The sequence below is a fragment of the Pan paniscus genome, chromosome 4 (genome assembly GCF_029289425.2).
Source record: "Pan paniscus chromosome 4, NHGRI_mPanPan1-v2.0_pri, whole genome shotgun sequence".
In the NCBI taxonomy this organism is placed as follows: Eukaryota; Metazoa; Chordata; class Mammalia; order Primates; family Hominidae; genus Pan; species Pan paniscus.
Genome location: NC_073253.2, coordinates 36,779,491 through 36,794,962, shown reverse-complemented (window position 1 = coordinate 36,794,962; position 15,472 = coordinate 36,779,491). Strand labels below are relative to the sequence as shown.

The 15,472-nt window shown below is 46.5% G+C and overlaps 1 protein-coding gene across 3 annotated transcripts in view; it reads right to left on the bottom strand.

Annotated features, from left to right (window-relative positions):
- LHFPL2 (LHFPL tetraspan subfamily member 2) overlaps positions 1 to 15,472 on the bottom strand; it is a 164,165-nt gene that overhangs the window by 24,324 nt on the left and 124,369 nt on the right. For all 3 annotated transcript variants that reach the window (XM_055112279.2, XM_055112278.2, XM_008966859.4), the window contains one exon: positions 237 to 851. In XM_055112279.2, coding sequence (XP_054968254.1) covers positions 237 to 666 — 430 coding nt within the window. In that variant the 5' untranslated portion in view covers positions 667 to 851. The remainder of the gene's footprint in view (positions 1 to 236; positions 852 to 15,472) is intronic.

Below are 15,472 nucleotides of genomic sequence, written 5' to 3'. Positions count from 1 at the left end.
AGGACCATGTAAGACCAGAGAACAAGCCTGTCTTCCTGTGGGGTAAGACAGGGGAAAGAGACCCATACGAGCAGCACACAAACGTCGCCTAGAACGGAAGGGGCAAAGGAAACCTGAATAGCCAGAAAGTGGTCTTCTCCAAAACTGGCAGGAAGCGAATGCCCAGTACCAGAGTGCGCTGCACCGGCAGCTCTCCATCCCTCCATCCCACCGTGCCCGGGGTCCTGCCTTCTTACCTGCAATTCCTTGCAACAGCCCACAGACATTGAAGATGCTTTTCTTCATGATGCTCTGTACACACATGGTGAAGACGGACACCAAGGCCACCATGCAGAGAATAAAGATTCCCACAGCCAGGAAAATAGCTGTGGCCTGCCAGAAGCCGCTGGCGATCTCGCCGAAGCTCTCGGCGTAGGGCCCGCACAGCGTGTCCCGCTGGAAGTGCTGCACCCCTGGGTTCCGGATGCAGCGGGCGTAGATGCCCAGGGTGGGGTGGTAGGGCTCCGGGGAGCCCCCGCCCGGGCCCGCCGGCTCCACCCCGCCGCGGCTCCTCGCTTTCCCGATCAGCCAGTCTGCACTCATGAAGGCAATGAGCTCGGCGAAAGCCACCACAATACTCAGCAAGGTCCAGAGCATCGAGCGACAGGTGACAATGACATGACACATATTGATGTTCCGGGCGAAGAAAGAGTCAGGAGTCCACGGAGTTAATCAAAACAAGAAAGTCGGTGGGGAAGGAGGCTCGGGCGGCCCGGAAAGGAAGTCGCAGCTGCAGTCATTCACTCCCGCCGCCGGCCGCGTTCATGCTGGGGACAGCGCTCCCGGACCCAGAGCACCGCCTGCGGCCTCACCTAGGGGAGAGGGAGGGCGGTTAGCAGCGCCGCCAGGCCCCGCCCCGCCTTCCCGCCGCGCAGCGACACCGTCCAAGTCCGGCCCGTGCCCGCAGAACCCTGCCAGCAAGCCCCGGGCCTGGCCAGCATGCCAGGCGGTTGTTGCACTGGCTGCGTTTGTTTCAAGTTCTTCCTGACCTCACTGCACTTAGAACTCTATGTGGCAGTTAACCTTATCTCTAGGGAGCACCATGGAAGGAGGCGGCCAGTGCCAGGTCCTGCTCCCAACCCAGGGGGCACTGTCCTGGTTGCTGCTGCACTTTTAGGACAGGGCTCCCGCTCCCTCATCTTTTACTGGAAAAAGTCAAACAGCACAGGGATCCAGAGAGGAGGAGGCAAGACTGGCAATCAACTCTATTAGTGGATGTTTTGTTTTGTTTTGAAGTTTGCAAGACTTTTTGCCTGCTGTTTTGGTACTAGGTGAGCTAAGTTTTGAGAAACTTGGACCAAGCGCTTTTGCTTAACAGTAGAGAGTAGCAACACCCCGCTTTTATTTCCTCGAAATTAAATTACTAGCAGAGACATAAGTGTGTTTGCTTCATAGGTAAATAAGAAACAATCCCATGTAAAAGAATAAACAAAACATTGCTCCCATACCTATACTTTATCCATTTTTCACAGGGTGATTTTTAGACAAAATAATTTACACTAATTAAAACTCAGAGGGGAAAAAAAAACCTTAAGAGTTCATGACTTACTTGGGGAAATTATTTTTAAAAGACATTAATGACCGTTAACGAAGCATCATTACAACTGAGTGGACTTGTTGACAACAGAACCTTGTCTATGAAGAATGCATCCCTTGAATTGTCCCAATTCATCCCATGTGCCTCTGCCTAAGCTTCGATTCACCCCAGGTCGGGAACTCAACATGCCCATTGTTTCTCATTTCACAGAGGCCTCATTCTGTCTCCACGGAGGAATGACTTCATTACCAGAAGACATTGCTCCAGTGGCTCAAGCCTTCTTCAGAGGAGTCTGGACCCTGAAATGGGGGCCAGCAGGGCTGGTTTGCAGCCCCATTTTCTGCCCCATTCCAAGGCCAGGAACAATCACATAGCTCACATCTGGGCACATGGCCCTGCTCTGAATGATTAGATCTCATTAACCCAGGTCAAATCAACTTCATGAGAACTGCAAAGAGCCCCCTGGCATGTTGGGAGTGGGGTGAGGCAGGGAGTTATCGAAGAGGAAGAGAAGCGGAGAAATAAGGAAGCCGAGTGTCAAAGCTTCAAATGCCCGTTTCTACACCCTGCACCAGCTGTCTGCCTGCTGGCTGACTTCCTAGTGAGCATATGACTCTACCCATCCCTTGAAACATGATGTATTTTAAAATCCTCATATCATGGTAGTTGCTATACAAGATGCTATTTTGGGGACACAGCTAGTGCACTACTAGGAACATATGCACTTAATTGTCAGGGTGTGTGTGCGTGTGTCACAGCGCTGTGCCAAGCACTGGGTAAGGGAAGGGAGTCCATCAGGTATGGGTTCCAAAGCCAGCTCCAGCACTGACCATATGGATGCCTAACTTCTCAGAGCTCCCTCGTCTGAGCCGGTAAGGGTAGCCTACCTCACCAGATTGTTGCAAGGAATGAACAAGAACCTACTGAAGCACCCAGCACAGTGCCTGGCAGAGTAAGTGCTCAACAAATATCAACTCCCTGCCCTCCGAAGCTTTTCCTGTAACATAGATGACACCGTTCAGACAACTATTGATCCAACTGAGGTGCCCAGTAGATTACAGAAACCTGGCCACCGCACACAGAAAACATTAAGCACAGGCTACTTAGAGATGGACGAAGTCATTCATGTCTAAACTTACCTTGCAGCCTTCAAGGGCAGAGTCCTGGTCTTCCTGTTTCCCCACTACCTAACTCAGCTGGTGTTTTTATATTGGATATACCTTCTGGCTGAATGCTAATTTATCTCCACCAGCTGGATAATTTATATCCAACTGGTGGAGATAAATTAGCATTCAGCCAGAAGGTATATCCTACTCCGACTCACTCATTCTCAGCTCCCTCCTCCAGATAGTACCAAACAGAAAGCCTTTTGAGAAAAAAGTTACTAAGGGCTTTAGAGGAGATTGTTTGTAATGAAAATGATCATTCTAAAAGAGAACAAGAAAATGAGCCACAAGGACTCCCAGGAGGCCCTGAGAGGCTGCACGTACCCATCAGGCTCACAAATACTTTGGGCCCACAGGTGGCAAGCCCAGCCTGTTGAGAGCTATAAAGCCTTCCCATTTGATTAGAAAACCATTTTACTGTTATGCACAATCTCTTTCCCAACCCTTTTCTCTGTTAAATGTAATTTTTCTTTTCTTTTCTTTTTTTTTTTTTTTTTTCAGATGGGGTCTCACTGTGTCACCCAGGCTGGAGTGCAGTGGCATGATCTCGGCTCACTGCAACCTCTTTGCCTCCCCTCTCCTGCCTCAGCATCCAGAGCAGCTGGGATTACAAGCACACACAACCATGCCTGGCTAAATTTTTGTATTTTTAGTAGAGATGGGGTTTCAGCATGTTGGCCAGGCTGGTCTCAAACTCATGACCTCAGGTGATCCACCCACCTTGGCCTCCCAAAGTGCTAGGATTACAGGCGTGTGCAACCGCCCCTGCCTGAATGTAATTTTTCAATGAGAACATTCATATTTGTCCTCTTGCAGAACTGCAGGGCTCCTACAACCTCTCGGGTGACTTGTATCTTAATGACTACTCGAGTGTCCACTGCCCTGGCCAGCAAGCTCTACTCAGAGTAAGGAATGCAATTAGTTTGCAGCTTCTGAAGAAAAAGGCTGTAAAAGTTCAGGACAGGAGAAGATGGGACATCTGGGCTTAGCAAAATGCCTGAGAACAATTTGAAGGCAGGATTACTTAAGGACCCACATGCTTAAGTAAAAATAATATAGTTCCCTCTCCTTTATGCTAAAACATTTCCTCATTCACTGCACCAAATTCTCACACCCATACAAGATTGGCTGGGATAAGGGCTTCATTCTTCTGTTTTCAATAGAGGGGATAAGATGCTCTGTTCTCCCTAGTAAGTTTGCTAACTGCTACTATCAGAGGAACAGTCGTGATACGCAAGGCTGACTAAAATCGAGGCTTCCTGGGGGTGGTGATATGGTTTAGCTGTGTCCCCACCCAAATCTCATCTTGAATTGTAGCTCCCATAATTCTCACGTGTTATGGGAAGGGCCCGGTGGAAGATAATTGAATCATGGGGGCGGATCCCCCATACTGTTCTCATGGTAGTGAATAAGTCTCACAAGATCTGGTGGTTTTATAAGGGGAACCTCTTTCACTTAGTTCTCATTCTCTCTTGTCTGCCACCATGTAAGACACGCCTTTCGCCTTCAGCCATGTTTGTGAGGCCTCCCCAGTCATGCAGAACTGTGAGTTCATTAAACCTCTTTTTCTTTATAAATTACCCAGTCTCACATATGTCTTTATCAGCAGTGTAAAAACGGACTAACAGAGGCTGCAAGCAAAGTTCTCAGGGTGGCAGGACAAGGGACCATTTGGAAGTGCAGCAGGGGGCTTCTGCAGTGGTTTGTGCTCTGTCCCAGTTTGGCTAGGTGCACTGAAAGGCAGGTACCTGCTGAGACATCTGTATCAAAGGGGAAAGAGATCCTCATGACAGAACCTTATTAACCACAGGGATACGAGGCACAGCCCTCTCGGCCTGGCATCCGTTGCTATTAACCATAATGCCTGCTTCCACAAAGCCCACTTCATAAACTAGGCCCTCGCTGCCATTCTACCTAAAAGACTTCTCCTCTACGGGCCACTAAATACGTTTCCCCTCGACAACACCTGACCTTACTATCACATCCCAGGTGATTGTGGATAATCTAGACAGCCCTCTGATGTTCAGAAAATGATGACTGGCACAACGGTGTGCAAAGTAAAGCCTCTTCACTTAAAAAAAAAAAAGACAAATGAGAATCCTGCAGAAACCTACATTAATACCAGAGAATAGGGAGCAAAGAGGAGTTTCAAAATGGCTGGTCTGTGGGAGTCAGTCCTATGTACAGATTCTTCCCAGAGCCCTAATTTGAAAAGGTAGAGTGAAGGTCCTCAGTAGAGCTGAGCCGGGGTTTGTCACTTAGATCCCGGATCTGTCTTTGGCAGCTTCCTGCTGTCAGCAGGGAAGAAAGTGTATGTGAAGCCAGAACCACCCAGTGCCCGCCGGCTGGATCACCCAGACAGAAACTCAGGAGCAAAGTTCACATCTACCTGGAAAGAATGAGGGAAACCTGAAGGATGTCAATCAAGGTTGCATCAAAAAGCTCTCACTCCCCACCCTGATGGGAACAGCACACCCAAAGAATGAGGCCAGGACAAACAATGTTTTGAAGAACACTACCTTGCTTACTCACCCTGGTTCTGTTTTTCAACTTTTTTATGAACGTTTTCAAACATAAAGTTGGCAAGAACAGACAATGATCACCCACATACCCAACACCCAGATTCAACATTTGTTAACATTTTCCTATATTTGTTCCATCAATTTATAGCATACACACTCACACATTTTCTGAACTATCTGAAAATGAGTTGCAGATGTTCTGACACTTCACCCCTAAATACTTTAGCATACACCTCCTAAAAATAAGAACATTTTCCTATATAACCACAACAAGATTAGCACACCCAAGAGAATGGACAATAATCCCCTTATATCCAAAGCCTAGTTCCTACTCAAATTTCCCTACCCCTGCCCTGTTTTTAATAGCTGTTTTCTTAAAACCATGACTCAATCACAGCTCATGCATTGCATTTGATTAGGTTCTTTCAGTCAAGAATAGTCTTCCCACCCCAACCTATTCCACCCCATCCCAATTATTTTCCCCGACATTGACTATTTGAAGATACTGGGCTAGTTGTCCTACAAAATACTTGACAATCTGGATTTGTCGATTTCCTCATGATTTCATTTCAACTTGTTCTCTATCCTCTATTTCAGAGAAACTGGAAGTTACATCTAAAGGCTAGACTGGTAGATGCTTGGCCGATCTCTGTTTTCACTCTTGCAATCTCCCTCAGACACATGAATCCCACAAGGGTCAGCAATATGGCCTCCATCCCCATTTCTTCTGCAAGGATGGGAGGATTAAGAGAATTAGAATGTATGTGCTTTTGCCTTCCAAGAGTTGGAAAGACCCTCCAGAGTGTTGCTTCTTAAAGTGTGGGTTCCTGGACCATCTCCCAGAGGAGAATGACAGCTACCTGTTTTAAAAAGTACATTCCTGGTCCCCAACCAACCACTGAATCAAACTTTTTGGATGGTGCCAGAATCTGCATTTCTAACAAGTTCCCAGGAGAGCCTTTCACAGAAAGGCCACTGTGAGGCAGCGTGGAAAAGGTCAGTTCCTTGGTATTGGGGAGGGGAGGCTGAAGGGCAGAGGCAGGAGGAATGTGGCCTGGCTCAGTCAGGACAGACCCAGCAGCCAGACCACCTGTCCCCTGCACAGCTCATGATGCCTCCCAGGTCACAGGGCCCAGTGACTGTAGGGAAACCAGCTGTTCTCCCAGCTCATCTGTTGTCTGATAATCCTTGTACAGCATGAAATGATCTGCCCAAACATTCAGGTCCTTCTCTTCAGAAGACAAAAGGAGCCTTAAGAACTGGAAGGATAGTGTTGGCACAAAAAGTACAGGACTTTGCATGACTTAAAAAAAAATGTACCAAAGGAGGTTTTGAAACTCTCATTCTGGCCACCCCGTAAAACACATTCACTACAGAAATACAGACATCTTGATTATATTTAAGGGGACCCAAATGCACTAACAATTCTATTATTCTTTAGGGTACAGTCTAAACATGCTCAAGACCTCCTGCTTTTGCCAATTTCCTTGGCTCAACTTCTGATCGACTCCTCTTCTCCATCCCATCTCTGACTCCTGGGAAAACTCTGAAGCTATGGTTCCCAATTAGGGGCAATTCTGTCCCCACACCAACTTTGCAGGGGACATTTGGCAATGTCTGAAGGCATTTGGGGCTGTCACAGCTGTGGGGCTAGGGGTGTGTGCTACTGGTATCTGGTGGACAGGGACGCTGCCAAACAAAAATTACCTGGCCCCAAATGTCAGTATCGTCAATGTTGAGAAACCCTGCTCTGGGGGCTTCTCACTGAGGGCAATTTTGAATGTATAGGAGCAACCTGAGATGACTTTTAAGATCTATTTTTAAAAGGTCTATTCTGATGCGTATGTCTACAATCTGCGCATTCATGATATTTACTAAATTAAATATATTTTTAGTTGTTTTTCTCCATTTTTAAAAAAGGCCATGCTAGTTTGGATGTCCAAGATGACAGGATGATAGGGACTGGGGCCCCCGAAGCCAGGGCAGACTGACTCAGAACCTTGTGCCCTTGAGCCTGTCTTTCCTGGGGTCCTGGGTGGTCTCTGCATCACACACTAAAGTTAACTTCTGTTTTCATAAATCTCTATTCTGCAAATGGCAAAATGGGGCTCCCCATTCATTACTGTTACCTTTCTTCACCTACACCTGAGGGGCCCGGACACGGGTTCAGAAAACTGCATGGTTGGCCACACAGGCTTCTGCTTCTCTCAAACTCCTCTCCTCCAGAGTTGGGCTGGTCACTCAGGAGGTACTCAGGTGGCCTTGGCCACCCCAAATCTCAGGGAATCTCAAGGACCCTACAAGGTAGACCTATAAGATTTTCAGGCATTCTGATTCTTACCTGACCCCTCTTAAACATGCTTCTTTTCCCCTTGAAACTGTTGACATTCTCAGCTGCCTCGCAGCCCCTCCCTCCAAACACACCTGAACAAGTCTCTTCTTTTCTGGGCATGGGACCCCCCACTGAGCTCTTTTGACCCCCATGCTGTCAAGTTTGTTGTTTAATGCACCCATCCTGGCCAGTCAAAGGTTTCTTTCTTGATGCCAACTCCAACTCCTCCTGTATCCAATTAATCTACCTCTGGCCACTCATTTCTAGAGGCCATTTTCACCCTCCCATCCTGAGGCATCTGTATTAGTCTGTTCTCATGCTGCTAATAAAGACATACCCGAAACTGGGTAATTTATAAAGGAAACAGGTTTAATGGACTCACAGTTCCACATGGCTGGGGAGACCTCACAATCATGGCAGAAGGTGAATGAGGAGCAAAGGTACATCTTACACGGCAGCAGGCAAGGAAGCATGTGCAGGGGAACTGCCCTTTATAAAACCATCAGATCTCGTGAGACTATGACTATCATGAGAACAGCATGGGAAAAACTCGCCCCCATGATTCAATTACCTCCCATTGGGTCCCTCCCATGACATGTGGGGATTATGGGAGCTACAATTCAAATGAGATTTGGGTGGGGACACAGCCAAACCATACCAGCATCTATAGCCAGAGACGGAAGGTCCACTTGTCTGGTCCTATTTTCTAAATGATTCCTTCTCTTCTAAAGCCCACTTGCGTATTTTATGTTTGTTTTCTCTCTATTTCTACAAATGTCCTCATCTAAAAGCTCTTTAGGGGGCAAGTCTTTCTTTGTGTGTCTGTCCGACAGGCAGGAGGGGCTGAACAAACCAACCTCTAAGGTAGACACTAAAATCTGATGTAGCCCAGATGCCATAAGCCGGGGCCATATGCCTATGCCTGTACAGACCATAGGGTCAAAAGCATTTTCAGTTTTACATGAAATTAAAACTTGAATTTCAGGAGTTGCCTTTTAATGCCACTGCTTTATAGGAATTTTAAATGAAAGGTGTTTCTCAAGTTTATAATGAATTCTGTGATACTGGGCAAAATGTAAGTCTTACAGTGAACCTCTTGGGTCTTCTCAGGATAATAAGAGAGTTTTAATTAAGAAAAGTAACAGGCTGGGTACAGTGGCTCACACCTATAATCCCAACACTTTGGGAGGCCGAGGCGGGTGGATCACCTGCGGTCAGGGATCAAGGTACGCAGCGTTTTCCAACTTTCCCTAATGAGAATGCCACATTCAAAACTGTAGAAAGGTTTATACTTTCTCCATTTATTAACTAGAGGAAATCCCCAAATATTTAGGATTCATATTACGCTTTGAAAACAGATGGGCTTCAGTGCAGCTTCCAAAGGGATGCACACTCCTCAGGGGAACGTGAGCTCCACGCGCAGCTGCCAGTAGCCATAGGTACTTTCGAATACAGAACGATCCTTCAACTCTGGGCAGCAGCCTGGCCTGCAGGACTGAGCCGGTGTAATGACTCAGGAATGTGCCAGCTGGGAGGAGGTGGCCCATTGAGTGTTCCTCACTGCAGCCTAGATGAAGTCACTGCACGCTCAAAGTTCAAGATGGTCACAGAAAAACCCCTTTTAAAAAGTCTGAACTCTTGTACTTGTTCATATGATCCAGTGTCCTCTTTCTGGGAAGAGGGACTTATTATTGTAGCTTCTAACAATAGTGAGGCATAGTAAACAGAGATAAAGTTCAGCTGGATGTCCCAGAAGCAGTGAGGAAACCAGGCCACTTAAAAACAAAGCAAAAGGCTGAGGCAGAAATGGCTTTAGGTTCATTTCTATAAGAGACGCTTCCCAACTCCCTGTTCCCCAGGTGCTCACCTGTATGGGCTGCTAAGCAACGTGGACAGGGGAAGTCTGTCCCATTCCACGCCCAGTGCTATGGACTCCCAGGAGCTCCAGCTACCTTGCTCCCCAACATGAGCCAGGCTGGAGAAGATGACCACTGAGAACCCACACAGCCCTCCGTAAGAGAGAGACGCGAGGCAAGAGAGCCTGGGGGAATCCACAGAAGAAAAACTAGACTGGATTTTGGTTAGGTGATAAAAAGGAGCATGTCCCTGGGGTGCTGACAGATACTTCTTTGAGGTGGTTAGGACAGACCTCATCACAGTAAACCATTTCTCACAGCCCTGATCACTGCAGAGCAGTTCCTTTTCTCTGTACCCTACAAGTGGGTGGCTGATAATTCTGGGTTCCAGTATAACATGGCAACAGCCAGAATCTGCCTCTGGGGCGGGATCTGTCAGGCTTCAGGAAGGGTACACAGGACAAAACCCCTCACCTCCACCCCTCCAGGGCAATGAGCTCATCCAGAAAGGCACCATGTAAGAATGATTCAGTCTGAAGGCAGACACTTAATCTGAACCCTGGTCCTCAGTAGTGACCTTAGGTGAAATTGGGCCCGTGTTCCTCAGTTCCTGTGTCCATAAAATGGAGTAATAGCCTACCGCATAGGGATGTTGTGAGGATCAATTAAGTTAAAATAAGTATCAAGCTTAGAACAGCACTTAGCACATGGCCAGCACTCCATCCATGTGGACTATGCCCCTGCAACAGGATCCAGCCTCCCCGTCCCTTGACCCGGCATAAACGTGACCACTTCTGGCTTTGTGTCTCAGGCACTCCTTTTGCCACTTAGATCTTCCGGTTCTGGAGCCCATCTGGCATGTAGGTAATTAGCCTTTCCTTCAAATACTAATTTCCCCATGTAAAAGGAGTTGTGTGGCGGAAAGGATGTAACACAGAGCTGGAACTGCTTCAATGCTATAAACCACGCTCTAGCATTAACTAGCTCTGTGTCTTTGGGCAATAAACGTCACCTCTCTAAGGACAGTTTCCTCATCTCTAAAGTGGGGGTAAGGAAAGTCGCTGCCACGCTTTTTGGGTGGAACACAAAAACTGTGCACGGAGAGCCAGGTATAATCGTAGGTACCAAGACATAGTAGGAATCATTACTATTACCATCATATAGGTCAACATTTATGTTTCTGCTGCTTATCTCCCCAAGGCCACAAAAGCACCTTCTATTATCATCCTCACTCTCTGTAGAAGGAAATTTGTCCAATGGCAAAGTCACAGGCAAGGGAAAAAGACCCACTAGGCAGGCAGGCAGGAAAACACGGGTCCCGACCCAGGCTCTCGGCTAATGGATGTGTGACCTCGCACAGCTCCACTGCCTACTCTGGCTTCAATGTCTCAGGCCCAAAGTGAAGGCGCTGGACTTGCAGATCACCACTGTCACTTTCAGCTCCAAAAGTCAGTCACTTCAAGCATATGACCACCTCTTCTACCTTCTCCCAGACTAGAGGCTCCTTCTAGAGCAGATGGCTCCATAGGACCTGCTCCTCTGGAGAGGGAGGTCTCTGGTTGGAAGGGAGACGGGGAGACCCCACAGGTTACCAGGAATGGCAATGGACAGCCGTGGCTGATGGAGAGCTGAGCAGCCATAGCCAGGGCACACCCGTGGGCACTACACAATGGCCCTGGCCAAGGGTGGGAGCTGGCCTGGCTCCCTCTTCTGCTCATATGTTTTTTTTCCTGGGGTGGGAGAACCTAACTCTGACTTCTATTCTTGGGGAAACGGTAGAGCATTTCCCACTACGGTCTTTCGGCTAACTGCTACAAACGAGGCCCCCCCTGCCCCGGGCCGCAGAGATGGACCCTGCCGTTAAAGGACCCTTACTCAGTTCTGAAAAATCACTGACCGTTCCTTTCTTATATACTTTTCCTTCCTGTTTCAGACAACTAAAATGCTTGGAATCACGAACAATTTGATAGCTGTATGCCGAAGGACATGGCAGAATACAAAGTCTTAACCGTTTTTAAAAGGATTTCTATTTTGCTTTCTTATATATGTCAAGAAAGGTGCCAACTGATTAACAGATACATATCAATTGGAATTCTAAAGCTGAAAAGCCAGCACTATGGGAGACTCCTTTTTAAGTGACTTAGCTTCAGGCAAGAGTCAGAAGTCATATCCCTTTCATTTCAAAACATAAACTGTATGAAACAGTCCTATAAAATTAACGTGTGCTATTTATCCTCCATTCCTCAGTAAATTATTAAAATCAAGCAGTACAATTCTCTCATCAGTTATAAATGGCCCTAGAAGGCAGATTTACATCTATCCAGGGGTAATTTCTGATGAGTATTTTTATTAATGATCTAATAAAATGTCTTGTTTTGTTATCAACTAAATGATTCAAATGATGTTTTAAAATCTAATACTCCAACCCAATAGTCTGGTGATTAAGCTACTGAGATGACATTAATTTAAAGTGATTTGCAATTTTATTTGGCATTATCAACAACACCATGGATAGATTAAAATTTTTTTTTTTTAATTTTGCCTCCCATGCTGTCAAAGGCAATATTTTATAAGGTTCAGTAAAACTGAGCTGATTACCATGATAATCACCAATAGCAAAAGTCAGGGGTGAGAGGTTCTGATAAGATAAATTACTTGGCAGTCAGCCACGCACATCCTAAATTGACAGGTGGGCTGAAAGCTTGGGTTGTGAGAATAAAGCTATGTCAACAACAAGAATGACCCAAACACGTCCACTTTCACTCCTCCTAATTTCCTGACTTTTGCTCCAATCTGCCATTTAGCAGAGATGGGCATTCATAAAAGGAAGTGCTGAACCATCTCAGGCCTTTGTGATATGGGCAGGAATGAAAATGCAGACCTTCTAAGGCTGGCTATGCGGAGGAGAGCAATAACCCTATGCTGTGTGCAGATACGACCCCTACTCCCACCCCAGGAAACCAAGGGCCCAGGCTCTTAACAGACCTGATGGATTTCTGAGGTAATAGGTGAAGCTGCATCAATTCTGCAAAAATAATTTTTCCCAGAACCCAGAATATTTGCTTTTTCCTCTCTTCTCACCAAAACTCATGCTTCTTGAAAATAATACTCATTAAACATCAGCTAAAACTAAAGCACTTAAAAAGGAGTCACATTGGCCAGGCATGTTGGCTCACAGCTGTAATCTAGGGAGGCCCAGGCGGGTGGGTCACCTGAGCTCAGGAGTTTGAGACCAGCCTGACCAACATGGCAAAACCCTGTCTCTACTAAAAAAACCAAAAATTTAGCCAGGCATGGTAGCGGGCACCTGTAGTCTCAGCTACTCAGGAGGCTAAGGCATGAGAATCACTTAAACCCAGGAGGCTGAGGTTGCAGTGAGCCGAGATCATGCATTGCGCTTCAGCCTGGGTGACAGAGTGAGACTCTTGTGTCAAAAAAAAAAAAAATTTTTAAAAAGGAGTCTCTCACATTGCTGACCTCTCAAACCAAAGAATTCATGTTAATATACGTTTGCTGACACTTGTTTATCACTGTGATTACTAACAGCCAACTTTTATTGAACCAAGCACTGAAGTTCTAAAGTGGTAAGGCAATTCAGACACCTCTAGAACCAACCCTTGTTCACAACCGATTGTCCAAGGTTGAAGTACTGGACAATGGGGGTGGAGAGGGAAGGCAGGGAAGGAGACCTGAAGATACTCTTACTGCCCTCCGGAAACTGTTATTAACACTGGAATCAGGAAATACACAGATATAATAAAGACCTGAGCCACTGAAGACCATAACTAGGTCATTGAGAACTCAGTGCCCTGATGTGGGTAGGGCAGGACTGAGGGGTGAGAATCTTGAGAAAACCAAGATAAGGTTTTATCAGGGATATAATATCTGGGAAGTAAACAGATGGTTAATTCAAATGGGAGAGTTGTAGTTGGGGGGGAAAAAAGGTTGACGTTTTTCTGCATCTGTTGTATAACCCCAGATGGTCGCATAAAAACACTTCTTAGTAGAAGTCAAAAAGGTTGGACCATGCTGACACTGCTTATGTTCTCAGCAAGACAGAAGTGGCTGATAACCCTTTTCTGGCGTGTGCACGTGTGTGTGTCTGTGGTGTGTGTGTGTGTGTGTGTATTTCTGCAAGTAAAAATGGAAAATGAAGGGGCGAGTGATTTTTTAACCCAGGCATATCTGCTAGCTATATAGTATGACGAATTTCAAACAGAAGAATTAAAACTCACCTTATGTTCTCACAGCCCCTCGTACCCATTCGAATTCACTTTTTAACTCACAGGATTATTTGTGAACTTTTTATAATGGTTTACGAGGAACTAGAATGACCCTTAACTACTTTAAATATGTTAGGCACTCAGGAGACTTGGGAGCTCTCAGTGTACGGAAAGCCTGGGGTAGGATGGAGCTCCCCCACAGTGAGGGGGTAGAGGAAGGCGGGAGGACCAGAATGTACCCTGGGGATGCTATCTGCCTGAGACAGGCAAAGGGGGGAAATCTGCCAAAGAGACAGAGGACAAGAGACAACCTGCCACAGAGATAACCTGCCAAGGGCGAAGAATGAGGGGGGATGGTCCTAGAAGGCAAGGGCGAGGACAGAATGAGGGTGGCAATGGCCCACAGGGGCCAGTGGCCGTCATTGACAGTCACAGCCTGAGAAACAAACATTTCCCCCTAAAAAGAAGTAATGAGTCCAGCAGGAACTGAAGTCAGTCTTGCCGTGGCCCGAGATACACTTCAAAATGTTGCGCGCTGCAGTTTCGCTAGATTCTCAATTTCTCAACCCCGAACATTTAATTAAAAGAAAAAAGTCCCAAGCAGTACTTTATCTGAGGAGTCATTACAATAAACAGGCAGTTAGTACAAGGTCAAGATAAGGAAGAATGTGAACAATACAATGGTGTAGATGCTGTGGAGGGGCTGGGCAGGGGGCTGAGGGAAGGAAACGAGCTGGACAATGCACAGATGTCTATGTTTTCGCTGCCAGGAGTTCAGACAAACAGGAAGACCTTAAACTTCTCCAACTGGGAACACTCGGTTTTGCCTGATGAGCAGCGGGGCCGAGCACATGACTAGAACACAGAAACAGAAGGTTGTCATTCAGGCTGCAAGACTCGCTCCACACAGAACCCACGCCCAGCCTCCGTCTCAGGAAAACCCGGGCCTCGCTCACCTTGCGCCCAGGTTATGCTCCTCGGCCTCACAGCCTTTTCCCTTGGGCTGCTCAGTGAGGTTTTGGGGCACACTCACTCATGGGACCCAATAAGCCCAAGACACCAAGTTTCACAATTTTAGAATTTCCTACTGACATCTAGCAGAGAATTTATGTGTATACAGCTTCTAAGTGGGAACCAAAGAAAAAATGTCTGGTGTAATTATTCAAATGTCATGCTCTGTTCCAACAATAATATCACAATGGAGGTATAAGAATTGTTAGAAATCCGGCCAGGCGCAGTGGCTCATGCCTGTAAACCTAGCACTTTGGGAGGCCAGGGCAGGCGGATCACTTGAGCCCAGGAGTTCAAGATCAGCCTGGACAAAATGGTGAAACCCCATCTCCACTAAAAATACAAAAATTAGCCAGGTGTGGTGGCGGGCGCCTGTAGCCCCAGCTGCTCAGGAGGCTGAGGCACAAGAATCGCTTGAACCCAGAAGGCAGAGTTTGCAGTGAGCCAAGATTGCACCACTGCACTCCAGTCTGGGGGACAGAATGTGACCCTGTTCTCAAAAAAATAAATAAATAAATAAATAAATTGTTAGACATCCTCAGAATCTCAAAAGGAGGACTCTCATGAAATGTTTTCTCTTTGGAAACAGTTACATATTTTTCTCCCTGTTGAGTATTTTTTAAATGTTTGAAACTATGCAAACAATAAATATTTCTTGAAATAATTAAAACTTCAGAACATTGTGTGGATATTTAATACTTGGTACTCCTTGAGTATTAAAGGTAAATGTTTCTAGATATAACAGGGTTTCTCAACCTCAGTACTTCCAACACTTGGGGCTGGATA